At 38.4% G+C, this 23595-nt stretch overlaps 1 protein-coding gene across 14 annotated transcripts in view; it reads right to left on the bottom strand.

Moving 5' to 3' along the window:
* Positions 1–23207, bottom strand: part of gramd1bb (GRAM domain containing 1Bb) — a 100602-nt gene extending 77395 nt beyond the window's left edge. For 8 of the 14 annotated variants that reach the window (XM_051398206.1, XM_051398211.1, XM_051398210.1 and 5 more), the window contains exon 1: positions 22824–23206. Coding sequence is in view for 2 of the 14 variants with exons in the window: in XM_051398218.1 (XP_051254178.1) it covers positions 3823–3926 (104 nt within the window). In the remaining 12 variants the exon portion in view is untranslated. Of the gene's footprint in view, positions 1–3822; positions 4035–22823 lie in introns of those variants that run through there. The other 6 variants (XM_051398212.1, XM_051398207.1, XM_051398225.1 and 3 more) reach the window with 3 other exon arrangements.
* Positions 23208–23595: the final 388 nt, after the last annotated feature.

Raw genomic sequence — 23595 nt, 5'->3', positions numbered from 1 at the left:
GAAAAATTGGGTAAGTAGAGTGGCCTCTTTCTCAGTGCCAACATCATCATCAAAAAAAATCAATACCCAGGAAATCCGACACACAATGCTTCGGAAGGAAAACAAACTGCCCACAAACCTACATATTCTCTAGAAGTGATGTACTGACACAGAAACTCTCATAACCACAGCACAGTCATTTAAATAGTTCATACTATTAACACCAAACCCAGTATATATGGGAAAAACCCACCTCTCCTCAGCGTGTACATTCCCACTGAAACCACATATTTAAGCAATCTAGACCATTTATTTGCAGCCCTGAAAAATATATAGCCCTGTGCAGGCCTAGATAATAAGTTGTTATCAGGGTCACCAAAACAAATCCTGAAAAGACAGGACAATAATCAATGCAACAATAATAATAATAATAAAAACACATTTTATTTAAAGGTGCCTCTCTGGGCACTCGAGGAACACCCTACAATACAAAAAAATATCCAGCGAATGCTAACAATGGGATTGTATGTCCAAAATAAACCTAAAAAACAAACACAAAATCCCTAAAATCACCCTGAAGAATCTCCTGTACACAACCTATAAAACGACTTTACTTATAGAACCACTGAGGTAAAGACAACTGCAAGCAACAGCACTGTCTGTTCACCAACTGTCATTTCCTGTGGGGTTAAGAGGCATTTTCCCAGGCCTGACAGCCTCAAACAGCTGAGAGAAGAGGGGCTGTCGGAAACTAGGAGGCTGTGAGATGCATTCAAATTCACTCTTATTCAGAGTGAGAGTGAGAGAGAGAGAGAGAGAGAGAGAGAGATGGCCGCAGCAACAGCCACAAACAGAATACTCTCATGTTGGCATTATGTTTTGCTGGGCTTCAGGCCTTTCCTCAGTAACAAAATCTCCACAACAGTAAAACATTCATGCGTTTGCAAAGATGTGCAAAGGTGCAATTCCACTGTGTTGGTTAAAAAACAATAGCTCTAACACCTACTGTAACTGTAAACACAGTGTTTAACAGTTTGACTGTGCTATAATTGTGTACTATAAATTAGTTGGTAGTTGAAAGGTTTACATTTTTTGTGCTAAGCTACGATAAACAAATCTCAAGGCTGTGAGCTGGACATCGAAAGGAAATTGAGTTTGGTAAAAAATGGAAGTGTATTTTCTGAAAGTGTCGACCTGTCCCTTTAATATGGTTATTTTCTTTTAGCTTCAAATGTCACATGTTCATACCAAGCCCTGAGAAAGAGCGGCAGACTTTGAAGCCAATTAGAAATAGTGGCCAAACCGTGTAATAACAGCAATAGCGTCTATCACGTGATTCACACTGGCCAACATTTTTTTCCCATTAGGTTACTTTATGAAAGAAGCAACTGTATACTGTAAAAAAGTGGATAAACACCAATCTTCATAAAATAGCTTGTTTCACAATCAGAATTTGATCCAGTAACATTTGGAAAGCCTAAAAGAGCTGTATGGTTTAATCATTTTATCCCCATTCAAGTTAGCGGAGGTCTAAAGCAGAATTTAACGGCTTTGCTGCACACGGCCGGTGCAAGTCTCTAGTGCGCTTGTTCTATGGGCCCCAAAAATGTTGGAAAATATGCAAAAAATCCAAGTAATTTTAAACATGGAAATCAAACTTCATGTGGTACTGAGCAGCTTATGAATGAATGGACCCGCGCCTCCAATGCTGTAACCAGTCTTCCCTTAATAGATCCATGGTTCATAATGAGAATAGACCAATTATAGGATCTGATATTAGTATTTTTTTCCAATTATCGGTCTTGTATTGGTTATTCATTTATTATTTACATATGTACCGTTTATAAAATAAATTAATTTAAAAATGCGTTACACTGGTTAGGATGCAGCCACCTCTCTCTGTCTGAGAAATAGTAGAGTAATATATTTTTTAAGATAACACTGAAAAGTTATCAGTGTAAAAATACTACAAAAGTACTGACATGTTTTCACACTAGTATCAAAAGTGCAGAATGGCCAATTTCTGAATGATAATGGATTTTATAATGATTATTTTAACTCTTAATTCATCAGAATTTATTAGTTGATTTACATTAGTTTCAATAATATAAATCTGCAAAATAAAAGTAACTAAAGCCATAAATGTAGTGGAGTAAAATGGACAATATTTGCCTCAAAAATGTAGTTGAGTGGAAGTACAAAGTAGCATAAAATGGAAACACTGCACAACAACATTCGACAGAACCGGGTTATCAGTTTCCTTCATTACTAATAACTGGTATCTATATCGGCCCAATAAAAACCATATTGGTCGATCCAGTTTAAATTCAGGTTATCATGTATAAATAAATAAATAAATAAATAAAATGGCACCTGCAAAGACACACACACACACACACACACACACACACACACACACACAAAAACAGAACTGAACAAGATCCCGCTGTGACACATGGGGATGTACTGCAGATTCTGCTTGAGCCTCTCTGAAGAGTTTTTCTCAACATATGCTGTGCTGCATGTGCATAACACCACAGACACATCCTCTCACACAGCTGGGCAGCAGTCTCATTATAAAACCAACCAACCAAGGATCAGAGTCTGTAGCAGTCACCACCACACATAAGACGTCTTGTGACTTGAACGGTAGAGGTAGTTATAGTAGTATTTTACAATCATTTCATATGAGTTATAATAGTAACAGTTTCTGAAACAGAGCCTGTTTTGACAACCCGCCTCCTTTTGGCCTGTGACTCCTTAACAAAACTAACTCTGTCTGCTTGGACCTAACCCTCACACTTTAGAGGTAAATACAAATAAAATGGTGATGTACACAGGTCAGGAACAAATGAGGCAGTCTGTGCTTATATTAGGAGCAAAAACATTAAATTGTGTGCACTTCCACAAACCTTTTATTGAACACAGTACAACCAAGTGACTGTTGGGACCAGTGTCAAGACTGAGACCTGTAAGCGGTAGTTTGACAGGCTGGCAACATGTCAGTTAGGACCTAGTATATGTTCACACAGGAAGAACATGCATTCCTGTTTAGTACTGTGTTGTTTGTAAGTGACGCTTCAAGAGTGAAATAGGAGGAAACGTGTTACGAGGATCCATATATAGAACTTAAAAGAACAAATAAATAAAATGCAAATAAAGGAAACATAAAACAACGTGAAAAAAGAAAATTGAAAATAGACATTTCTATGCAGAGACATCACAACTATCAGATGCAAGCTGTGGTCTGATCTAGATGGTTTCAGGAGGTAAATGGGCAGACACGCAGACAGGAGAACCCAACACTTTGTTTCATCATTAGGACAGTCTGGATTAAAAGGCACTGGGAACCCTTGGATGACCCAGGACCACACACACATCATGTAGACCTCTGTACAGTCATAAATAGATAGATATGTTTATTTTGAACACTGAATAATGATCAGTGATGCACACACCCAGCAGCATGTCTCAGACAGGCAGCAGGAACTTGAGACAGAGCAAGTGCATTAAAGCTCACAACGATGCAGGAAATTAAAGCCTACAGTCTGACACGCTGCCTCTGGTTTGTGTACAGTTATCTCAGAGCCCTGCTTCATCAATGCACTTCATCACCGTCGACATATAAACTGTCAATGTATGTGCTGCCGTAAGTTTCCATCCGTGTGTTCAACCGCCTGCGTTATCGACTAAACTGTTCGTTCCGGGTTGTGCGTTTTGATACAACATCGACATAGACAGAGCAACTAGTGTTACATCCAACACAGCAGTAAAGCGCAAACAACCCCGGGAAAAGTCCAACATGTTTCATCAGTGTCTTGAGTTTTTTTTTTTTTTTTTTACCTTCGGTTCGACCTCGCCAACTTCCAGAAACTTGTCCGTCCACCTTTAAGCTCTCTCACACACACACACGCACAGAGGCAGGAGGGTTTCGGCACGGCACTCATCCATGCTGACAGGTAGCTTTTGAGAACCCGGGTGAAGTCTGCTGCTTTGTTTTGACGGAACTCAAAATCAGTGCATCTCGGAGGCGGAAACCCGCAGTCCGTTACTTCACGGATGAGAGCGGCAGAGAGCAGACCACTGAGCGGTGACCTATCAGTGTCTGACCGAGCACCGTGAATGACCTCCCTTCTTTTAACCTCTTAGTGGCCCGAGTGCTACCCCCGAGATCCACCTGCTTTTTAATTTTTGATTTCTATAACGTCATTATTCATGCAATGTAGTGTCTGTGGATCAGGGTGCGTTTAAATGTCTATTATATACATATATATATGTGTGTGTGCAGTGTGCAGAAAAATGGGTTCTAAACACTGAACAGGTGATCCTCCACACTCATGATGAATGAATTCATCAGAAAAGCATTGATAAGGTATACATAAAAAACATTGATTAGATATTTCTATTATTCGGTTAACACATATGGCAGGTTTGATGTGTGGTCTACTCTAAAATGACTAGAGGGTTCTAATTTTTCAGCCCAATTTGACTTTTTTACATACTATTTCTGGCAATGTGCACTATTATTGGCCTAATGGAAGTGATATTAGACATTAATCGAATCTCCAGTGCCTGAAAAAGTATAGAAGTTTTTGTTTTAGTGTTTTACAAAATCTAATCAAGTAAGATTGAATGTGTTTTAACAATGATCAATCCAAAAAAGACTCTTTAATGGTAAAGTAAGTAAGTAAGTAAGTAAGTAACATCTCTAAAAATGAACATGAAATACAAAATCTTCCCCCCTATAATAGGACACACTGAAATCATCACTGTTGCAGATAACTAATAGAAGTCATCATTAGTTTATCACCTAGTGTGTGTAGTCAAGAGTTTTTGGATCGATTATAGTATATGTGAAACCTTTGGGGAGTCAGTAGTGTTACAAAACCTCCACCTTGAAGACAAAAGAACGCTCCAAGCAACTCTACTACAACGTGATGTAAAACATAAAAACTTCCAAGAGGGGTGAGTACTTTTCATAAGTACAATAGATGGGAATGAAAGAAACACATTCATATAGTAAAGTACTACAATATACTGAGTGTTACAGTATGTTTCATGTTTATGTGAACCACAATAAACACACTACTCCAGTATGTGTAATTTATCATTGACATTGTTCAGGAATATAACGTGCAGACTGAAATGTGTAAGTACGAACTGTAAATGGAGAATTTACTAATCTTGGAAATCACTTTATTTGTTTTTGTTTGTTTTTGTGTAAGCAAATGCTTCCACATGTTCAATCAAGAGTTATATCCAGCCCTATATGATGACTAACACTAAGTTTATAATGAATATATTGACATAACACAGAAATTGAAAAAAAGTAAGGACAGCAAATGAGTTTAACAGGTAAATATCACAAGGGTTTGGAGTGAGTAACACTGGAAGTAAGACAGTGGCATAGTGTGTGTATGTTGTAGTGTCTGAATGCATCAGCTACAAAGACAAAGGCCAAGAAACACACCAGCAGGGAGCATACTCAGACTTTTACCTGAAAACCACCAGACTTTCTAACAATCAAAAGTACTGTGTTTTTCATTATGCTTTCACATTTTCTTTCTGCTGCCATTGTAAAGAATTAACATCACTCAATAGACAGTGAATGTCCAGCAGGATTTCTGTAAGCTGCAGTATCCAGAGCGGATGTTTCCTCCACCTGAGCATGTCCACATGTCCTTTTCAAGTTCTGTGTGAGATTTCAAAAACCAACAGAGATCCAAAACTCATCTGAGCATCTTCAGCGCAGTCAAGCTGATCTTCATCAGCAACTGAGCAGTTTTAAAAGACGGCACAAAGAAGGATGATTACAGTCAGCAGCGACTAGTTATGTCACAGAGCACGCAGCCTGGACTTTTCTGCCTCTTTGGGAACAAAGGGTTAAAGGTTACAGACAGACAATGTGGGCTGTCTGTCTGTCAGTGTGTGATTGAACTTTGTGTGTTTTCGTATTTCCAACCATCCCTCTCTGAGTGTGACTTTGTCTGCGGCCTTGTGCATGGAGCATGCAGAACGCTGCTCTCTGGCAGAAACAACTCGATTCTTGGATTCTATGGACAGCTTGAACAATGTCTCTATTGATGAGAAAGTGACAGAAAGAAAGAAAGAAAGAGAGAGAGAGAGAAAGGCAGACAGTCCGACAAATGAGACGGAGACAGATCTGCAGTTATTATCTGATTACAATCAACAACATTCACTGTCACAAAGACTTCTTACGAGAGAAATAAGGCTTTTGGGGAAGCCGACTGAAACTTCCACAGCTGAAATCTCTCAGTCAACTTTTGAGATACATTTTGATTTGACATTTGTATTTGCTGACAGAGATTTGAATCAAACCACAAATGGCCTGGGATTTCCATTGCAGTGCTATTTTATTATGCAGATTAATTCAACATATTATGCAGTCCGTCTACATAAAGGTCCAGTGTGTAACAGGAGGATGTATTTGCAGAAACTGAATGTAATATTTATAGGTGTGTTTTCATTAGTGTATAATTGCTTAAAAATATGAATTGTATTTTTGTTACTTTAGAATGAGTCCTTTTTAGTCTACACAGGGAGCGGGTCACCTTCTCTGGTTTCCGCCATGTTGACCCGCCATGTTCTAGATAGGCTCTAGATAGGGAGCGGCCACCATAGTTACCTACACTACTAGATGGCACTTCTATAACATGACAACTCCCATTTCTCATCATGGCTTTGTATTAACTTCCATTAGTCTGCTCTTCTCAGGCTGCATAATGGGTTAAAAGCATTCTCTTAGATCCATACATCAAACAACTGTGGAGCAAACCTGAGTCTCTCCTCAGTCTCTAAAACACCAGAGAAAATTTGCTTAATTTTTATATACAGTGCATGGAATTTTATATACAACATAGTCTTGGATGAAGCTCACTGCGTTCCACGTTTCAAGATGGACAAAGCATTAAACTTATTAAACTAAATTGCTGCACTGGTGCAGTTAACAAAGTTTCACACTTGCATGACGGCTGTTACAGCTATTGGTACAGACACTTGAGGGGAATGAGATAAAGATAGATTTGATATTTGCACCAAAGGAATTGAATATTTGACCTGAACTTATATACGGTAAATAAGGCACTAGTGATTTTTAGCATTTAGGTTATTTATAAACTGATAATAGGAATACATGACACGCAACATCTTACGTTGATTTTTCTTTTAGTGTCCATCTATAGGATGAATTAACCTGAAGCTAGCCACAAACCCCTGCTGAAGCAACTCAAAATATGACTACACTGAGATCTCCAAGGTGTGTGAATAACTGGTATTGAGTGATAAGAGGACAAGGCAGATTAAAAGCTTTAGAGAAACAATTCATTTAAGTATTTATAGTATAGATAGATAGATAGATAGATAGATAGATAGATAGATAGATAGATAGATACTTTATTTATCCCGAGGGAAATTCAAGTATAGTGTATAATTAAAGTATTTTGTCTTTTTTGCTTCTCCTAAATCACCTAAACTAGTCCATGTTTGTGTGCCTGAGTCTAAGTCTGTGCTTGAGTGGTAGAAAGGTACACTGTCCGTTTTTCTACATTGGATATTCAGCCTGAAATAGCTACTGTTTGATAAGACTCCAGTTATATTGCAAGAAGCTTCTGTTACGACTCAGTGCTCTGAGGAATAGGAAATCACTGTAGGTGCTGTTGTTGTAATGTGCAGTCACTGAGAGTAATTCATGGCACACCCTCTGTAACTACTTTGCCATTCATAGAAACCGCATTACTGTCAACTGGGCAGCTTATGAAGTCATAAAATCCCATATCAGTTATCCATTAGCTCGCATGCACATAGCTGCTGATGCATATAGATAAGGTGGACACATAAATGTGTATACGTTTGCAATATATAAGACAACGGCTGTGTCTGGAATCACTCCGTTTATATGGTGCACTACCACCTTTTTGTTTGAGTGTCTGAATTCTTAATTATTTAAAAAAAACAACAACACTGGAATAAGGAAAGTAGTTTCCGTTGCATTACGATATAGTCAGAAAGAGATTTCTAAGGTAGTTTTAGTGCTGTCAGGATTACCTTATTACCTAAAACACTGTGTAGTTTTGAGGTGTTTGACAGCTGGCAGCAGTGGCAACAATGAGTGATATGGTAAACAAGCCAGGCACCACTTAATTGCTGCATTTAGCTATTTCGCACAGCTTGGTGCACTGTACAACTGAATGCTCTTATGAGTCTGTGAATGCCGGAGAGAAATAATGGAAAAAGGGAAAATTTAAGGGGGGAGAAAAAGCAGAAAAGAAAAAGAAAAACAGAGAGAGATGGAGAAGGAGAATGAGAGAGATTTACAGTGGCAGATGTAGGAGAATCTGCAGGCTTTGTACCAATCCTGGTAAAGTAATTTCGGTTTGCTCCAACATCACATTCATCTTCAGCCGCCTATCTGGCAGCTCCAGAAGAATGGAGAGAGTGGAATCTGCTGTCGTTATATTGTACTCGCCCTCCTCCACGTACTGATTCATGAAAAGACTCTTTCACATACATTTTGTGTACAGGACATGAGGTAATAAATACAGTATGCAGAACAGGCGTGGGGTTGAGACGATTTTGCCTGGTTTCCATGGTTACAACAGGAAGGAACTTTTCACTGCTATATTTAACAGGTTTAACTTTATTAAAATGTGTTCACTGGTATGGTGCATTCATTGTTTACTGATTTTTATTTGTAAAGGAGTTTAAATAAGTAGAACTGCAATAAGAGACACCATTCAGCACACCATACTACAGGAATAATGTTTGAAAATACATAGATTTTTGCTTCATGTATAAGGTTGATGTCATCCTCTAAAGTGTCAAAGCAATCTTACACATATTCATATGGATAAAAACCTACACATACACACACACACACACCACACCAAATGTGCATAATTATCACTAAAATGATGTTGCAGTGAGGAAATAAAAAGCAGCTGCCTCTGTATGTGAGCTATAACCTTGTAAGGGTAACACTTTTTCACCCACAGTCTCAGAATAAAATTGCAAAGTCCCTTCCTCTAATGTGGCAGTCTATGAATAAGAGTGGGCTGAAAGGAAGTTTATCATTAATGTGAATCGAGTTTCAAAAGAGTCAACATCGACAAAAGTCTTATTTGTAATAAGAAGGGAAGTGAAGTCTCAGCTATTAAATATGTTCTAATGGGGAACTTTTAGCACCTACAGTTCAAATACAGTTTCTCGTACCCTCTCTCTCTTTCTGTCTGCTAATGCAAAAATAATAGCAAGATACATCTTGAAAAGACTAAAGGGCCACTGATAGAAAATACAAAGGATAGAAAAATACTTTGGCACTGGAATAAGGGACAATAAGGCACTGAAAAGTAGATAAATCTGTACAAAGCACCTCTACATACTGCTTTAGATAAAGGTTTTTGTAATGGTCTTTTCCAGACCTGCAGCTTATAAAAACATAAAAAAAAGCTAATTTGTGTGTATATTGTTTCAGAAATATATTGTACTGTTCATGTCCTTTACTCCTGGCAGAGATTGTGGAGGAGAAAATAGGATTGCCGATGTTGCAGTTCCAACTGGTTACCATTAGATGTTACTATAGTGTCCATAAGATACAGATTGCTTGACCCTACAAACATTACCTTAGGAATCAAGTGTCCATCTCTGCTAGTGTCATTCATTATATTATAACACGCTAATCATCTGGCATGAATCCCAGACTCAGATCACTGACAAAATTATTTTCTTTTCATAATGTAAATTTGTCCATGTTTATGTGATTTCCTGCTTAAAGACCGACATTACGTTTATGAGCTCTAAGGGCGGGGGAGTAGGGAGACATAACATATATGCTGCAGTTTATTTGACCATTGATCTAAATACCGTGTAAATTAAAAACTGTTTCTCATGAATTAATTTAATGGCTATAATGGCTTTTTAAGTCATTATAATATCTGACCACATGAGCAGCTCTCTCAGCTTGCTGTAATAGGATAGGAGTCACTCACAGCAGCTACTAAAGTTAAGACTGTAAACAAAAAATCTCCACAATAAATGCAAACATCTAGCACAGACAGGGGAGAAGAAGAGCTAGAGTTCAGAGTGTTGTGTGTGTTGATGTTATGTACTGATTAGGTCATTTAGGTCATCATTCATGGAAAATAGTTTCTGTGCTGCATCACCACCGTCTGGGAAATAATTCTAACACTTGTACAAGAGTGCCACTGATTTATTACACAAAATAAGTCACCTAGCTTGGCGACATGGGGCTAGACATGAATTATCAATAGCAGAATTAAAGCAAAATTAAAATTTCAGCCATATCCAGAGCACTGACATGAAGATTTGTCTTTGTGCTGTATCTGTAGTAATTATATAAGTATTTATCTGTAGCACTGCTGAGTGGGGAGGCAATAAAATGATTACTTAGGTGATTTATTTTGACAGAAATGTCCATAAGCGTAAGGGAGAGTGTTAAAGATATTAAGAAACTAAAAGTAATGTGATGCAATGTTTTGAGATATTGATACCTTTATGTTAATGTGACAAATGTTTTAGACAGCATACAGGTGTTGTATTGTAAGAATGACCTGGCAACGTATAGTCTTCCTGCTAATGCATGGCCTTTTCCTGTTCTAAAAAATCAACATCTCATCCACTTCATGTTTTCATGCTGCTAGAGCACATATAGAGAGGATACGCGAAAACATGCTAATTGTTTCACTACAGAGACTCCGTAATTCATCACCTCTTTTCCGGTGACACAAGCGATAAGAACCCAGCTAGAGAGATGAGCTTGGTATTGCCTGAAAGATTGATCCTCATCTCTCTCCATACTTTCCCCTACACAGTACAAATCAGATCATAAATCCCCAAGATTATGGTAAAATGACACTGAGATGTTAGGGCCTGCCACAGTTATAAATGAACCGTCACTGCTTAACAAAGTGAATTATACTATTTGTCCCTCTATTCCCAGATGAAACTTCGCTGGACATCACCACAACACAGTGACAGGTCTCTCTAACATCAGAAGTTTGCACACAGAGACTTTAAATCTACATTATACAGTATGTACCTTAGTATGGTGGGTCATAGCAGTAGAGTGAAGGACCTCGGGGAGCTGATTATTGTTGGATGAAACTATAGTTGGCTTTTTGAGGATTTCAGCTCTTCAGTCTCTTTTGAAAAGCTTTTGGCAACAATCCTCCAGTCCTTTTCAGTGAGTGAGTATGGTTAACTTCTCTTTTTTTGTAACAGAATGACAAACAGCGTGCAGCAGTGTGCAGACAGGGACAATCTGTTGTTTCCACGATACACACTCTTAGATAACACTGTGATTAAGTCACAGGAGTGAAAATCACACTCCCAGAAACATGTGAAACTGCTCAATATGTCATTGTGGCAGTGTCTATGTGTATTTTGTACTTTATGCACAGAAATGACTGAACCTGATTATCATCATGCAAATATATATACATTATATACAGTTTCAGTAAAACAAACAAGAATATAGAATATAAATGTGTTCGTAGCCATTACTTTGGACAATAGAGGCATTGATGATATTGGATTGATAATGGATTTACAGTAGAAGTGAAGGCTCAGACAACAATGTGATGATCTACATCTTCAAAAGCAGTTATCCCACAGATTTGAACCATTATACGCATTCACTTTAAGAAATGTATCAACCTCAACTAACATAGATTGGATAGTTTCAAGAGCATTCAAGGCTAAAAAGAGTCAGTGGCTAATTAAAGTCAGCTGGCAGAAAGCCAGGGCTGTTTCTGTTATCAGAAAAATAGATTTTTGTTAATTGTTGGGACTAGAGGCTGAGTCATTGTCTATACAGTATGGGGTCCAAGGTTGTTACTCCAGTACTGATAGAGCGTCCCAGAGCTTTCTCTTCATGAAAAGATGGAGGATGTCAATGTCATTTTAATACAGTCAAACAGTGACACTGTCAATGTTGGCTTAATACAATGATGGTTAACGGTTGACAAAAGAGTGGGAGCATCTTACTGATGGTCATTTACAGCCCCTTTGGCTTGATGTGGTTTTGTAGAGGGAAATTAATATAAGCTTATCATAATACTATGAAAATCATTTTTTAAAATAGTTTATATACATAAAGTTTCTCTCTGTCTATATATTTAGCTGTTTATTAGGATACAGACAGAATAGTATGCTATATAGGTGATGATTATGGTATTGATCTATGGGAATTTTTTTGTTTTCTGATAACTTTGATGATTTTAATTTTACTTTATTATAACCTTTAAACCTCAACAAAAAGTCCTTATAATGCGACAATAAAATTAAAACTTGATTAATCAATTAAATCGATCATAAAATTTAGATTTAAACTATGGATGTTATATACAGTTGCTAAGGACTCTGTAAAACAAGGCCCTCAAGTCACTCATCTACACAGAAGGTGCAGAATCATTTTGATATAGTATCCCATATGAGAAGTATCCCAGTGATAAGACATTACAGATGCTGTGGCACTTTACAATGCCAAAGACATGGTGTCATTTGTAGTTTGTTTTTTATTGGGAAAAAATCATTAAAAAAATATTTCTCCCAGCCCTCTATTCCGATACTAAATGGACTTTGTTGTGACGCCATTTTCTCAGCTGCTGTTTCCAAAGTCAAGAATAAACTCTGAACCTAAAATGATGTATGATTGCCTACTTTGATTTCCTAAGATTAAAGCCTGGTGCCAGCACTATCGACAGCTCAGTATTTTCTCTTGCCACTTCTCTCTCCTCTAATATAAAAGTGTGTAATTATGCCCATCCCTACATAACGTCCCTCGAGTATGCACCTTTAACTGGGCTGCTACAGAGAAGATTTAGCATCGCCTAATTAGGTGCCGTGTAATTTCAGCAAGGTTTGGTGTTAACCAAGTCAGGGTTATTTGTTTCAAATTAAAGCTTTTGCAATAACACATAATATAAAAGTCAATGAGTTATTGTTCCTTTAGCATGGCATGTCACCCACTTACAAAAGCAAAAGCAGATAAAAATAAAATGTTGTTATATCAGATTGTTCTCTTTAAGCATTCAGCATTCATTCTTACATTAGAGGCTGTAATCAAATCAGTGTGACATTACCAATATCACTTTCAGAATTTTTTTGGCATGTTGTTTCACACTTTATGAGAAAATGCAAACGTTAACTTTCTATTTCAGCCTGAGGTTTTGTTTATAAGCGAGCTGAAACCTTGATGTTTCAGTGTAAAAAAGAAAAAGCAGCGACGTGATCGAGCAGCCACTGTCAGAAGTGAATAGCCATCTGGAAACAGCCACAAGTAGGTAATTAGCACTGAAAAAACAGGCACCTTTCCAGCTGTAGCTAAATAAAATTTCAAACATAGGGCCATTCAGCGTCTCGCTGGGGACCACAGCATCAACTGCTCATCAATAATTAATGGAAAAATGTTTTACTTTTTGACAGTAATGGATATCTTCAATTTTGCTCCATTTTACCTAAATCAATATGCAGTCTTGTTGTTATACAATGCCACCCTAATGTGTTAAATTAAACATCCCCTCAGACTACACTTACCACATACAGGGTACAATGAGATATTGATTTATGAAAAAAAAAGATCAGGGGAAGTCAATACTTTGCAGACTTTGCATTGCCTTTCCATAACAGCACCGTGCAGCACCTTGAGATCCAGCATAAAAAAAACCCCATAACAACAGGTGTCACTATCCCAGACTGCAGCAAATTGGCAATTTATGTAATTTCTTTTTCAAAAGACACTTAAGCCTTAAAGCCTTTGGTGTATCATCTGCAAGTCAGAACTCATTCATAATATACAATTAATTTGTCACAATTACTGTTTAACTGTCCATTGAGACTGACTGTAATATTTTGAGTACATAACTGCAATAATGTTGAAAACGAGTCCTACCAGTCTAGATGCTGTTGCAATTAAGAAGGATAGGCAAAGTAAAGAAATGAGGAGAGCTGATCTTAAAAAGTTCTTGACAAGAAAGATCCAATCATTCTAATGTGCATTAATCATTTTGCAACAAAACTTTCATTAGCATATTTGTATATTTGCTTATTTGTGAGTGTGTCACAAATTGGCTAAATTTCCGGCTACTATATCTTTTTGAAGAGGTCCCTACGGTCACCTTGTGGGGAAAAAAAGAAGTCAGAATCACAGACTGTGACGATCAATGACAGCTCGACAGATGGAGGGTAGTGGCTGTCAGTCCAACGTCCAGATGATAAATTAATTGACAAGACATTTTTCAGCTCCACTTAGGAGCAGCTCCATTAAGCATGGTCTCTGTCCATATATATCTGCCATCATGGCTCTGCCCTGTTGTTCAACAGCTGGGGCAAAAAAAAAAAAAAAAGGGTTTTGACACTGAGTGTTGAACAAGAATTACAGTTTTTACAAGAGCTGCCTAGATTGCTGTAACTATGTTAATTTACTTATTACAGCAAGCTGAGAGAGCTGCTCATGTGGTCAGATATTATAATGACTTAAAAAGCCATTGTAGCCATTCAATTAATTTGTGAGAAACAGTTTTTAATTTACACTGTATTTAGATCAATGGTCAAATAATCTGCAACATATATTGTTATGTCTCTAAACACAGTTAAAATGGCACCTCAGATATGTGTAACATACATCTACTGAAATGCTGACAGTTAATGTTAAGGTGACACTATATCAAATGTAGTCAAATGTCCATAAAAACACTAATAATTCAATAATTCAAATGTTCTGTATGTATTGTGTTAGAATGTCCACCTGCTGTTTACATCAGAAAAATATCAAACCTGTTTGCATGTCATAATTCTGACCTGTCATACAGGAAGAAAATAACTGAGTATGATTTTGAACAAACAGCTACATATGGCTCAATTTCAGTCTCTGTGACAACTGCATAGACAATCAGTTTTTAAAGAGGTCACAGTTATTTCACATTACTAACAGAGGCTTTATCCCTGAATCACAAGAAAGAACAATTTCTCTTACTTCCCAGTGAGAATAAAATCCATCCACTCAATTAATCTGTCAGTTTCCACTGTCAGTTTCCACATAAGAGGCTTCTCTTACTCTGGAACTGACATTAACGGCCTGCCGTATAAAATGAATTTGTCCATACAAATCAGTCAGCATAATAAAAGCTCCTCAAGAGAGAATGGAAATGAAATGGCCGTTTCACTTTGATCTCAAAGGGTAACACATATGGTTACTCACTTTGAACATAGGAATCGATCCAGAAGGCATATAGAACTATATCAAACCAAAAGTACTGCCAACTATTTGAGACTTTCGTATTTCGACTGTGATTATGTTTTTCTTTTGAAATAGGATTACAAGATAAAAAGGAAAAATGCACATTATGTAATACTTTCTTTGCACATAGGTTTGTCTATTTTTTTAACGTGAAAACAGTGCACGGTCACAGCCGACCCGGCGCAGGACTCTGCTTGGCTGCTCAGTAACTAAGTGTACTGAAGTTGCAATGTTATAATAAGCAGTGTTGTTGCTCCATGCAGCCAACAACAGTCCTTCTGTGGTCCATTTCATTAAATGTGTGATATGCTTGACAGCGTTGCGCCTTCAGCTGTTTTGGTGTCTGAGGTCTGCTTGTAGTCTTCACTGTCTTTGGGTTAACTACTATTGGGATATGCTCCCAAGATCCGTACAAGCTCCTCTGAGTCTGTCTGCGTTATTATTTTGTGCTTTAAAACAGCCTCACACCAGTCTTCACACATCCTCTCACCTGCATGTGACTTTACCGTCTACCACATCCAAGTGATTTTTGCATTCAGGTTTATTTTTGTGTCTCATTATTTCCTAAAAGCTGGGCATGATATCCAAGCGGATATTTGCAACATGACATCATTAGCTCTCGCTTTCTGAACATGTCATGATGCAGTTCCAAAGTTTGTTTGTTTTGTGAGTTCCCAATTTACAATCAGTGCAATTCATCACATGCTTTACAAAACTGATATGGTTAACAATTCTGGTACAGTAAAAAACTGATAAATAACACAGGGTTTTATTGTTTACTGCAATAAGTTACAAATTCAAAAATGCAAGCTTGGGTCTTGGGCAGGGAATGAGTGATTAAGTGGAACAGAGCAACAACAAACAATTAATTAATTATACCTGTCTTTACCATATATATACAGCCCACTGAGATAGCTAAAGTAGAAAAACAAAAAGCAACACTCCATAACACCAGAATCGAAAGCAGAGAAGCATTTGGAGGTAACAAATACAGTTCAAGATCAGCCATTACAACGAATAAAATAAATGACTTTTCTAGCAACATCACTCAGAAATAAGAAAAGCTGGAGATAACTCAGTCAAACAGGACAAATAGTTCTAGCAGTAATAGGAAAGGTTGCTGTCAGGGATATTCCTGAGGGTTTTGATATCAGTGCTGAGGAGGTGAGCACTGCAGTGCAGACAGCAAGGCCCACAGACAGGAGTCCAGACTCCTGCACCTCCTGTAGTGATGGAGCATCTGATGCTCACAATATTTAAGACGATTTACAACAAAGCTGTTAAGTTGGAAGCTATTCAACCTCTAACAACAAGTGTTGAAGAACAAAGCCTACTGTGTGACAAGGGGATGTCAGTGAAATGGCAGCATCCAAGGTCTGCCTGCAAAACAGGGATGTCAGACAGTGACCTCTGTGTTGTTGAGGAGACCTGTCTAACAAAAAAGAGAAGGGGTGACTCTCTTGTGATAGGAAAAGGCTAAAAATAGAGAAAGTTGTGTTTGTTGTAAGACACAGGTGTACCAAGCCTGTAAACTGCCTTTCTATACTTCCTTTCTTTTTTGCCATTGGGGTTTAATCATTAAGGTTCCCTGTGATTGATTACTGTGTTGTGAATACCCAATTTCACTTTTGTCACCTTGTTTCATTTCCCTTGAAGTGAAACGCTAATGTTGTCATTGGGTAAATCACCTGGTTTGTTTGAGGCTGTACCACTGCACAGTAGTGTTTTGAGCTAAATGGTATCGTCACCATGTTCACCATCTTAGTATAGCTAACATTTGTTAATTAGCACCAAGCACAGAGTACAGCTGAGGCTGATGTTAATTTCATTAGTTTAGCAGTAATATCACAATATTAAAATTTTGATCTGATCATGAAAATGAAAAGTCAGGGGATCACTAAAGGTTATTAAAATTTATTTTGAGGGGGGCATCAATGTGTGTTGTTAGTATACCCATCCAATTATTTCCCTCAAAACCAAAAACTATGAACCTCTTGGTGGCACTAGTGGGGAAGTTGGAGACTCACCAAAGTCATTAGAATTCGTCTTCATAGGCCCATGAATGTCAGTACAAACACATTTAGTCTTTAAAATATCTACTGATTAACATCTGCAGCCTTCTGCCAGGACCTCATCTACCTCTTCCTCCTCCAGCTCCTCCACTCTGAATCTACATTTTCATTATCTGACACTTAAATTTGCCACAAACGGATGTTGTGTAACACCAAGCCTGCCATTAATTATGTTGATTTTCCTTTCGGGGCTACAGAAAAGAGATCCTCCAAATCTGTCCGGGCATCTAAATCTAGCCATCAGCGCGCCCAATGTCTGCTCCACCACTGACACGCTGTGTTTATGGGCTGTGCTGTACTGATCCTCTGCGCTATTGTGTGGGCTAAACACCGACAGGAGATGCCAAGTCTCTAAAGGTTATCTGCAAAGTGGAAAAGGGTTTAATTTTATATTATGGTAAGCGTCCAACACACGCACAAAGGCGGAGAGGGCAGTCATTTTTGAAACATGACTTTGTCACCATTTTCAATTTGAATTCTTGTAAATTACTGTTGTTAAAGGGGCTCAAGGATAGTTCTTGGAGACAACTGCTGCTTGCAGTAAGCAAAATCTTAAAAACTTTCTTCTCTCATACAGGCATCATGATGACAGCTGCTTATTATAGCATGTGCTGTGCCCACCCTCTGGTTTGTGGTTTTGTCTCATCCATTCTCTTGTGTGACATGGAGGAAGTTAGTTTTGTTTGCTAGCTGCTTGTTAATTTCCCAGAGGTACACTAAGCAGTTTCCTTGCATTACCTAAACGATCACTAGATGTTATCATTTCTGTTCAACTAGATGAAAAAGAGTACAGTGCAGCAGAAATGAACTAATAGGTTTTATAATATCCGGAACACTGTTAACCACACGGAATCTACTCACTGTAAAACAGCGAGAGATGTAAACAGGAAGGAAAGACACAATTCTCTGAGCGTAGACCTTTGACACAGGCCATGTTCTGATTGGTCTAGGTCACATAAGGTTGCTTTCTTTATAAGTAATTCAAGATGTATTTTTCCCTTGCCATCTCTTAATGGCTCTCTACTTTGGCTTATACACACCAAAAATATTTTGAAACATAAATGTTTAACATCCACTTGCAAAGGGTAGAATTTTCATTTTCTTCCTCACTGGTATTAGTATAAAGCAAGACTTTAGTCACAACTGATGTAAAATGTGTAATATTATTCTCTTTTTCATTAGTGTGGAACCTTCTTTCTTCGCTCACTACCTCGAGAGATTGCGCTCAAAGTTGCAACTTCCTTGAGTTGCTCTCCACTGTACTCATTCAACTTCACTACACTGCCGTAACAAAACCTACTGCCACAAAAAGAGACTGCAAAGTCTGTATCAGAGGCTTCAAAACAGAGAAGACAAGTGCAAGCCTTTGTAATGAAATGTAGTGAGATAATAAAATGACTTTTATACTAAAATAAAGTTTTAGTGATCAAACAGTCAAGTAAAGAACTTGTAGAGAGAAAATACATAACACAAAGAAATAAACTATCAACGCTAACATGCAGACTAATCCTAAAGCAGACACAGTAAATCTTAAATTAGCACTAAAGTAAGTCAGTAAATTATTAGCTGTTGTGGGTTAAGAGCTCGTACTAATTAAATAGTTGACTTAATAAAACTCAGCATGACACCCCACAACTAAAGTCAATCTGGCTTATGGTAACACCTGTTAATACCAGCGAAACATGCCAACTATGCTTACCCTCCAAGCACTTGATTTTTATTAGGGAGTGAGCAGGTGATTAGTGAGGGAATGCTAATAAAGGGTGTTTATTAGCACGGGGATTACACAGGGACACACTTTCAACACAGGCCACTAGAGTGTTGGATTATATTAAATTGACGCTATGGCACTTGAAGTGAGGGAAAAGGCTTTAGAGCTAAGCCCCCGTAGTATGTAACTAAACCCAACATTCATACAGGAAAGTGCCACACAAAAAGCAGAAAATGTATGCTCTCCAGATGGCAGCGATGGTGTCAAGATAATGATAATGCAGATGCTCACAGCAAGATGGTGAGAAGAGTGGGCCAAAGGAGATAATAATCATTTAGTGGCAAGAATAAAAAATGTGGTTATCGCAGTTCAACATCAAATAAACCCCTGTGGGCGTTGCTATTCTAATTTTGTTTTAGAAAGGGCGATGTCATATTTATAAGAAATGTAAAATAGAAAATCAAATGAATAAAAATAAGTAAGCACCTGCAAGTCTCCATGGAAACGTGACAAGACGATTCAAACCTTATCTTTTTGTACATACTGTTTAGGGTAATTTCTCCATCCAGAGCAAAAAGGTCACACTCTGACTGTAATGTGAAACTTCAAATCCTCTGTTTTCTCTCTGACCTCATACAGTATACTTCATTTATCTCACAGTCACATTCTCACAGTTCTGTCAGCTGAGGCGGAAATTGTTCAAACCACTGGCACTGCGGGGGACAACAAATCACCTGCCTTGACACTTTTTTCTGTGAGACAGGAAGCCACAGTGTCTTTAATCTATAGCCGATGGTGTGAGTTTCAGTATGGGCACTTGAGAGCAGGAGGGTGACCCTGGGAATACAGAGGGAGGGAATCCAACATCAATCTTCATTCTGAGCAGGGTCAATGAACGCTAAAAATAAACACATTAAACTGACACTGACAAAATACCACAGCTTGAACTATGCACCGACGGACACCTCTTTACACAGAGGTAGCTACACATTGCAAAGAAAATCTTTAGATCTGTTGATTCTCTGTGTCCATTATAATATTCTGTGCAAAATGGATGGAAAGATAACCCTACAAGCAAACCACAAACCCCTGGAGATCATGCAAAACCATGATAAAATATTAAAATACTTGTCTGTCTTAGTAGAAAGTTCTACAAACGCTGAGTTAAACTGTTATTTTCCTGTATAGCACTGACTTCAGACCACTCTTAATCTGATGTGATTGAATAGGGTCTGACATTCGTGTTGCCATGTCTACTAAATATTTAATTAGCTCAAAGTATAGTATTTCTATAACATGCATGCTGAGAGTCTGGGTGAGTGTATGACTCAGATGGCTCTATTATTATCTGGTGCGGAAAAACAGGATTATAATTACAATATTTGTGTTCGTCTATTTTATGTACTATTTTTTTATTTTTTTATTCACATGTTGTTTGATGCCTCATTAACCTTAGCCACTGCTATATTCACGAGCCACCTAGTCTCGTTGGAAGGTGTGTAACTGACTGTGCTGCTGAGGTCGCGACTTCAGCAGAAGTTTGTGCAGTCACTGTGGCTAAGCTAGCTGCTCGATGGTCAGTAAATATCTCCACATTGGAAGGCTGCCATGTGATTGATGTCGCATTTTCTGTTTCTACATCTGTAGAAATGATGACGCTGGGCTGAGTAACGAAAGAAAAGTGCGGTATTACTTTTGCCACTGAGTAATTAGTAAAGTAATGCAGTTACTTTTTCAAAGAGTAATGTGCATTCTGGTGCCTTTGAGACGTTGACATTTTAGATTTAGTTTAGTTTGGTTTTGTTGAGACATGCACGTGTAGTTTGGGTACAGATGATTTTTTTTCTTTATTGGGCTTTAAAAAAAAACAAACACCAAAAGTAGAAGTTCCTTTTTTCTACTGCATTACGCTGTCATATTGCATTCAAGCTAATAGGATTCACCTTGGCAGTGTCTCTAATTCTTATGAATTACTTTTGAGCCCTCCCTTGAGACAAGCTGGTTTACATTTATAGATCCCACCTGGAATGTGCTTTTCCACTTAATGCATTTACTGTAGTTGACACTCTACATATTGCAGTGAGTGTGCAGGTGGGAAATCATTCTCAAGGAGACGATGATGAGACACACTGTTGTGATGGAGACGGAACCAGTGAACTTTAGCAAAGTCTCACTGTGACACAATTCATAAGAACCTCTGTTCGTAGGGATTCTATAATGCACCATAAATCAAATTACATCAGGACATAACAAAAAAACATCTGCAGCCTAAAAGGCACAAAGAAACTGTTTCATACTTTACTGACTTCTATCAAAGGTCGGTAACAACAGTAAAACAAATGTCTTCATTCCAGTAATTCCCTATGTAGCCAAAGCAAGTAGTAGGGAGGCCATATTTCAATTGTATATTTTAAAAAATGTCAAATTGTTGTCTTATTTCACTGTTTAGGTACAATCAATGTTCTGTTCCTGATCCCCCCGAACATCAACCTCACGCTGAGAGGAATTAGAGAACAGGAGACAGAGACAGATTGTGTGTGAGCGAGGGCTGCTGAGGGAAGGTGAGTGATTTATTACACACAGACCAAGCTTGGTTACTCAGCTATTGTTTCTGATGCAAACTTCCCTACATTCAAAAATCTCAGGTTTTCACTAGATATCAAGGAGACTACGGAGTCATCTATTTTTCTAAGGAAATTAAACAATACATTTCCAACAGGGTTGGCTGCTTGAGAGAAGTTAGCACATTGTGTTGAGAGCATGGGTTTTAAAAGAAAGGCTGGCAAATGGCCAACAAGTCATCTGATGTTAATCTTGTGTAAGAAAGCATGCAAAAGTGGAACAAAATCTAAATATCTCTGGTTATATGTACTTTCAAGTTAAGATGATTTCTAATTATTCCTAATACAACTCGTTATTCACTGTACAATAACTGTTCTCAAGTATAGTATATATAATATAGATATGTATGTATATCTTAGTACAACAATATACTTCAAACATGTCCAGAGTTCAGATTTGGTTTCTTGATAGCTTTTTGTATCTTGAAAGCTTGAAAAAGCTCTTTATAATTATGTGCAGTAATTGGGAATATTTGGCAGGTGACTCTACATTATTTGGCGCACAAATCCCAAAGTCTCCGAGCATCACACCTCGAGTGCTGAACCTGCAACACCCCACATCACATACAACTCCACTCCAGGGAGGCTGGCTATTATTTCCAACACAGCACCTGCTTCTGTTGCAACTTATGCCACCATGATTTGTACGTCTGCTACCGCCAGTTGAGGCGCAGAGACAAGCAACATCGGTTTTATTCATGGAAGGGAAAAAGTGCAGGTGGGTGCAGACTCATGAGAAAAAGTGCTGTCGGCAGGACGCTGCCCTTCAGCTTGCTATGGACACCCTTCAGTCTGGACCTCAGGTAACCCTCGCACACAGCATGTGAAGGTCAGTCATAGTACACCTCTATCACAAGAGGAAAAAGAAACACCGCTGATAAACACAGTTGATAAACAGTTCCACACAGCTAACCTATGTTAAATAACTCCGACCAGGTGCTGATGAGGTGGTGATTGAGCTAAAGTACTTCCTGTCCTCTCATCCCTCTTGGCACTGCCTATGAACAAAAATTTCAGGCATACTTGCATGCACACTGAGCTGCCATATTCATTTTGCACATTCATTCAAGCACATTCAAGGCAAACAGCAGAATGACTGTATGAGCATGCAGCTTTTTTTTGTCTTTTTTGCTAAAAGCTGTGGAAAAGGAGCTGACATACGTTACCTCAGTGAGTGGAGCAAGGACTGGTCGCTGGGTGAGAGTCAAAGATCATTCTGCCAGTGCCATCTGTCAAGCAGGTTGGGCACAAAGGAAGTAGGAGCAAGTGTACCTCTCCCTCCTTCCTGTGCGCCTCTCTCGCTTCACCAAAAAGTCTGGTGTTACATTAGAGGAGAAAGCCGTACTCCACAAGCGGGGGGAATCCTCTGTCAGACTGAAGCCAATCTAAAGCCAGTTTAAATCCCCAATGAGGAGATGGAAGGATGCACCTCCCTTTTCCTGGGGAATTGCGACTTGCTCCTGCTCCTCTCTCTCTCTTTCTCTCTGTGTTTCTTCTGTCTCCTTCTCTGCTCTCTTCCACTCTCCTTCCTGATCCTGCTCCGTTTGTACACTCGCTCGCTCGCGCACTCTGGCATGCATTCTTATCCAATGTGGCTCAGGCGCCCACCGACACACACACCGACCGACACACACACACACACACACACACACACACACACACACACACACACACACACACATACTGTACGCACAAACATATGCAACACAGACGTAACTGCAAAAAAAATCCTGTCTGCTTCTTCACTATTTGTCTAGAATCTAATTAGCTACTTCCTGCTGTTACACAGTGGAACATGTGTTGTATTCCTACTATCGACATATTCTCACACATATCACAATATGTGGGTCAGAAAATGTAAGCTCTTTCGGCTTTGAAAAATGTTTGGTCTTTGTTACCGCTGTAATTAAACTGGATTATATTCATCCCTTGCTTTAC

This window comes from Dicentrarchus labrax, unplaced genomic scaffold, assembly GCF_905237075.1.
Source record: "Dicentrarchus labrax unplaced genomic scaffold, dlabrax2021, whole genome shotgun sequence".
Lineage (NCBI taxonomy): Eukaryota > Metazoa > Chordata > Actinopteri > Moronidae > Dicentrarchus > Dicentrarchus labrax.
The sequence above is the reverse complement of the archived record's forward strand: the minus strand, read 5'-3'. Positions and strand labels throughout refer to the sequence as shown.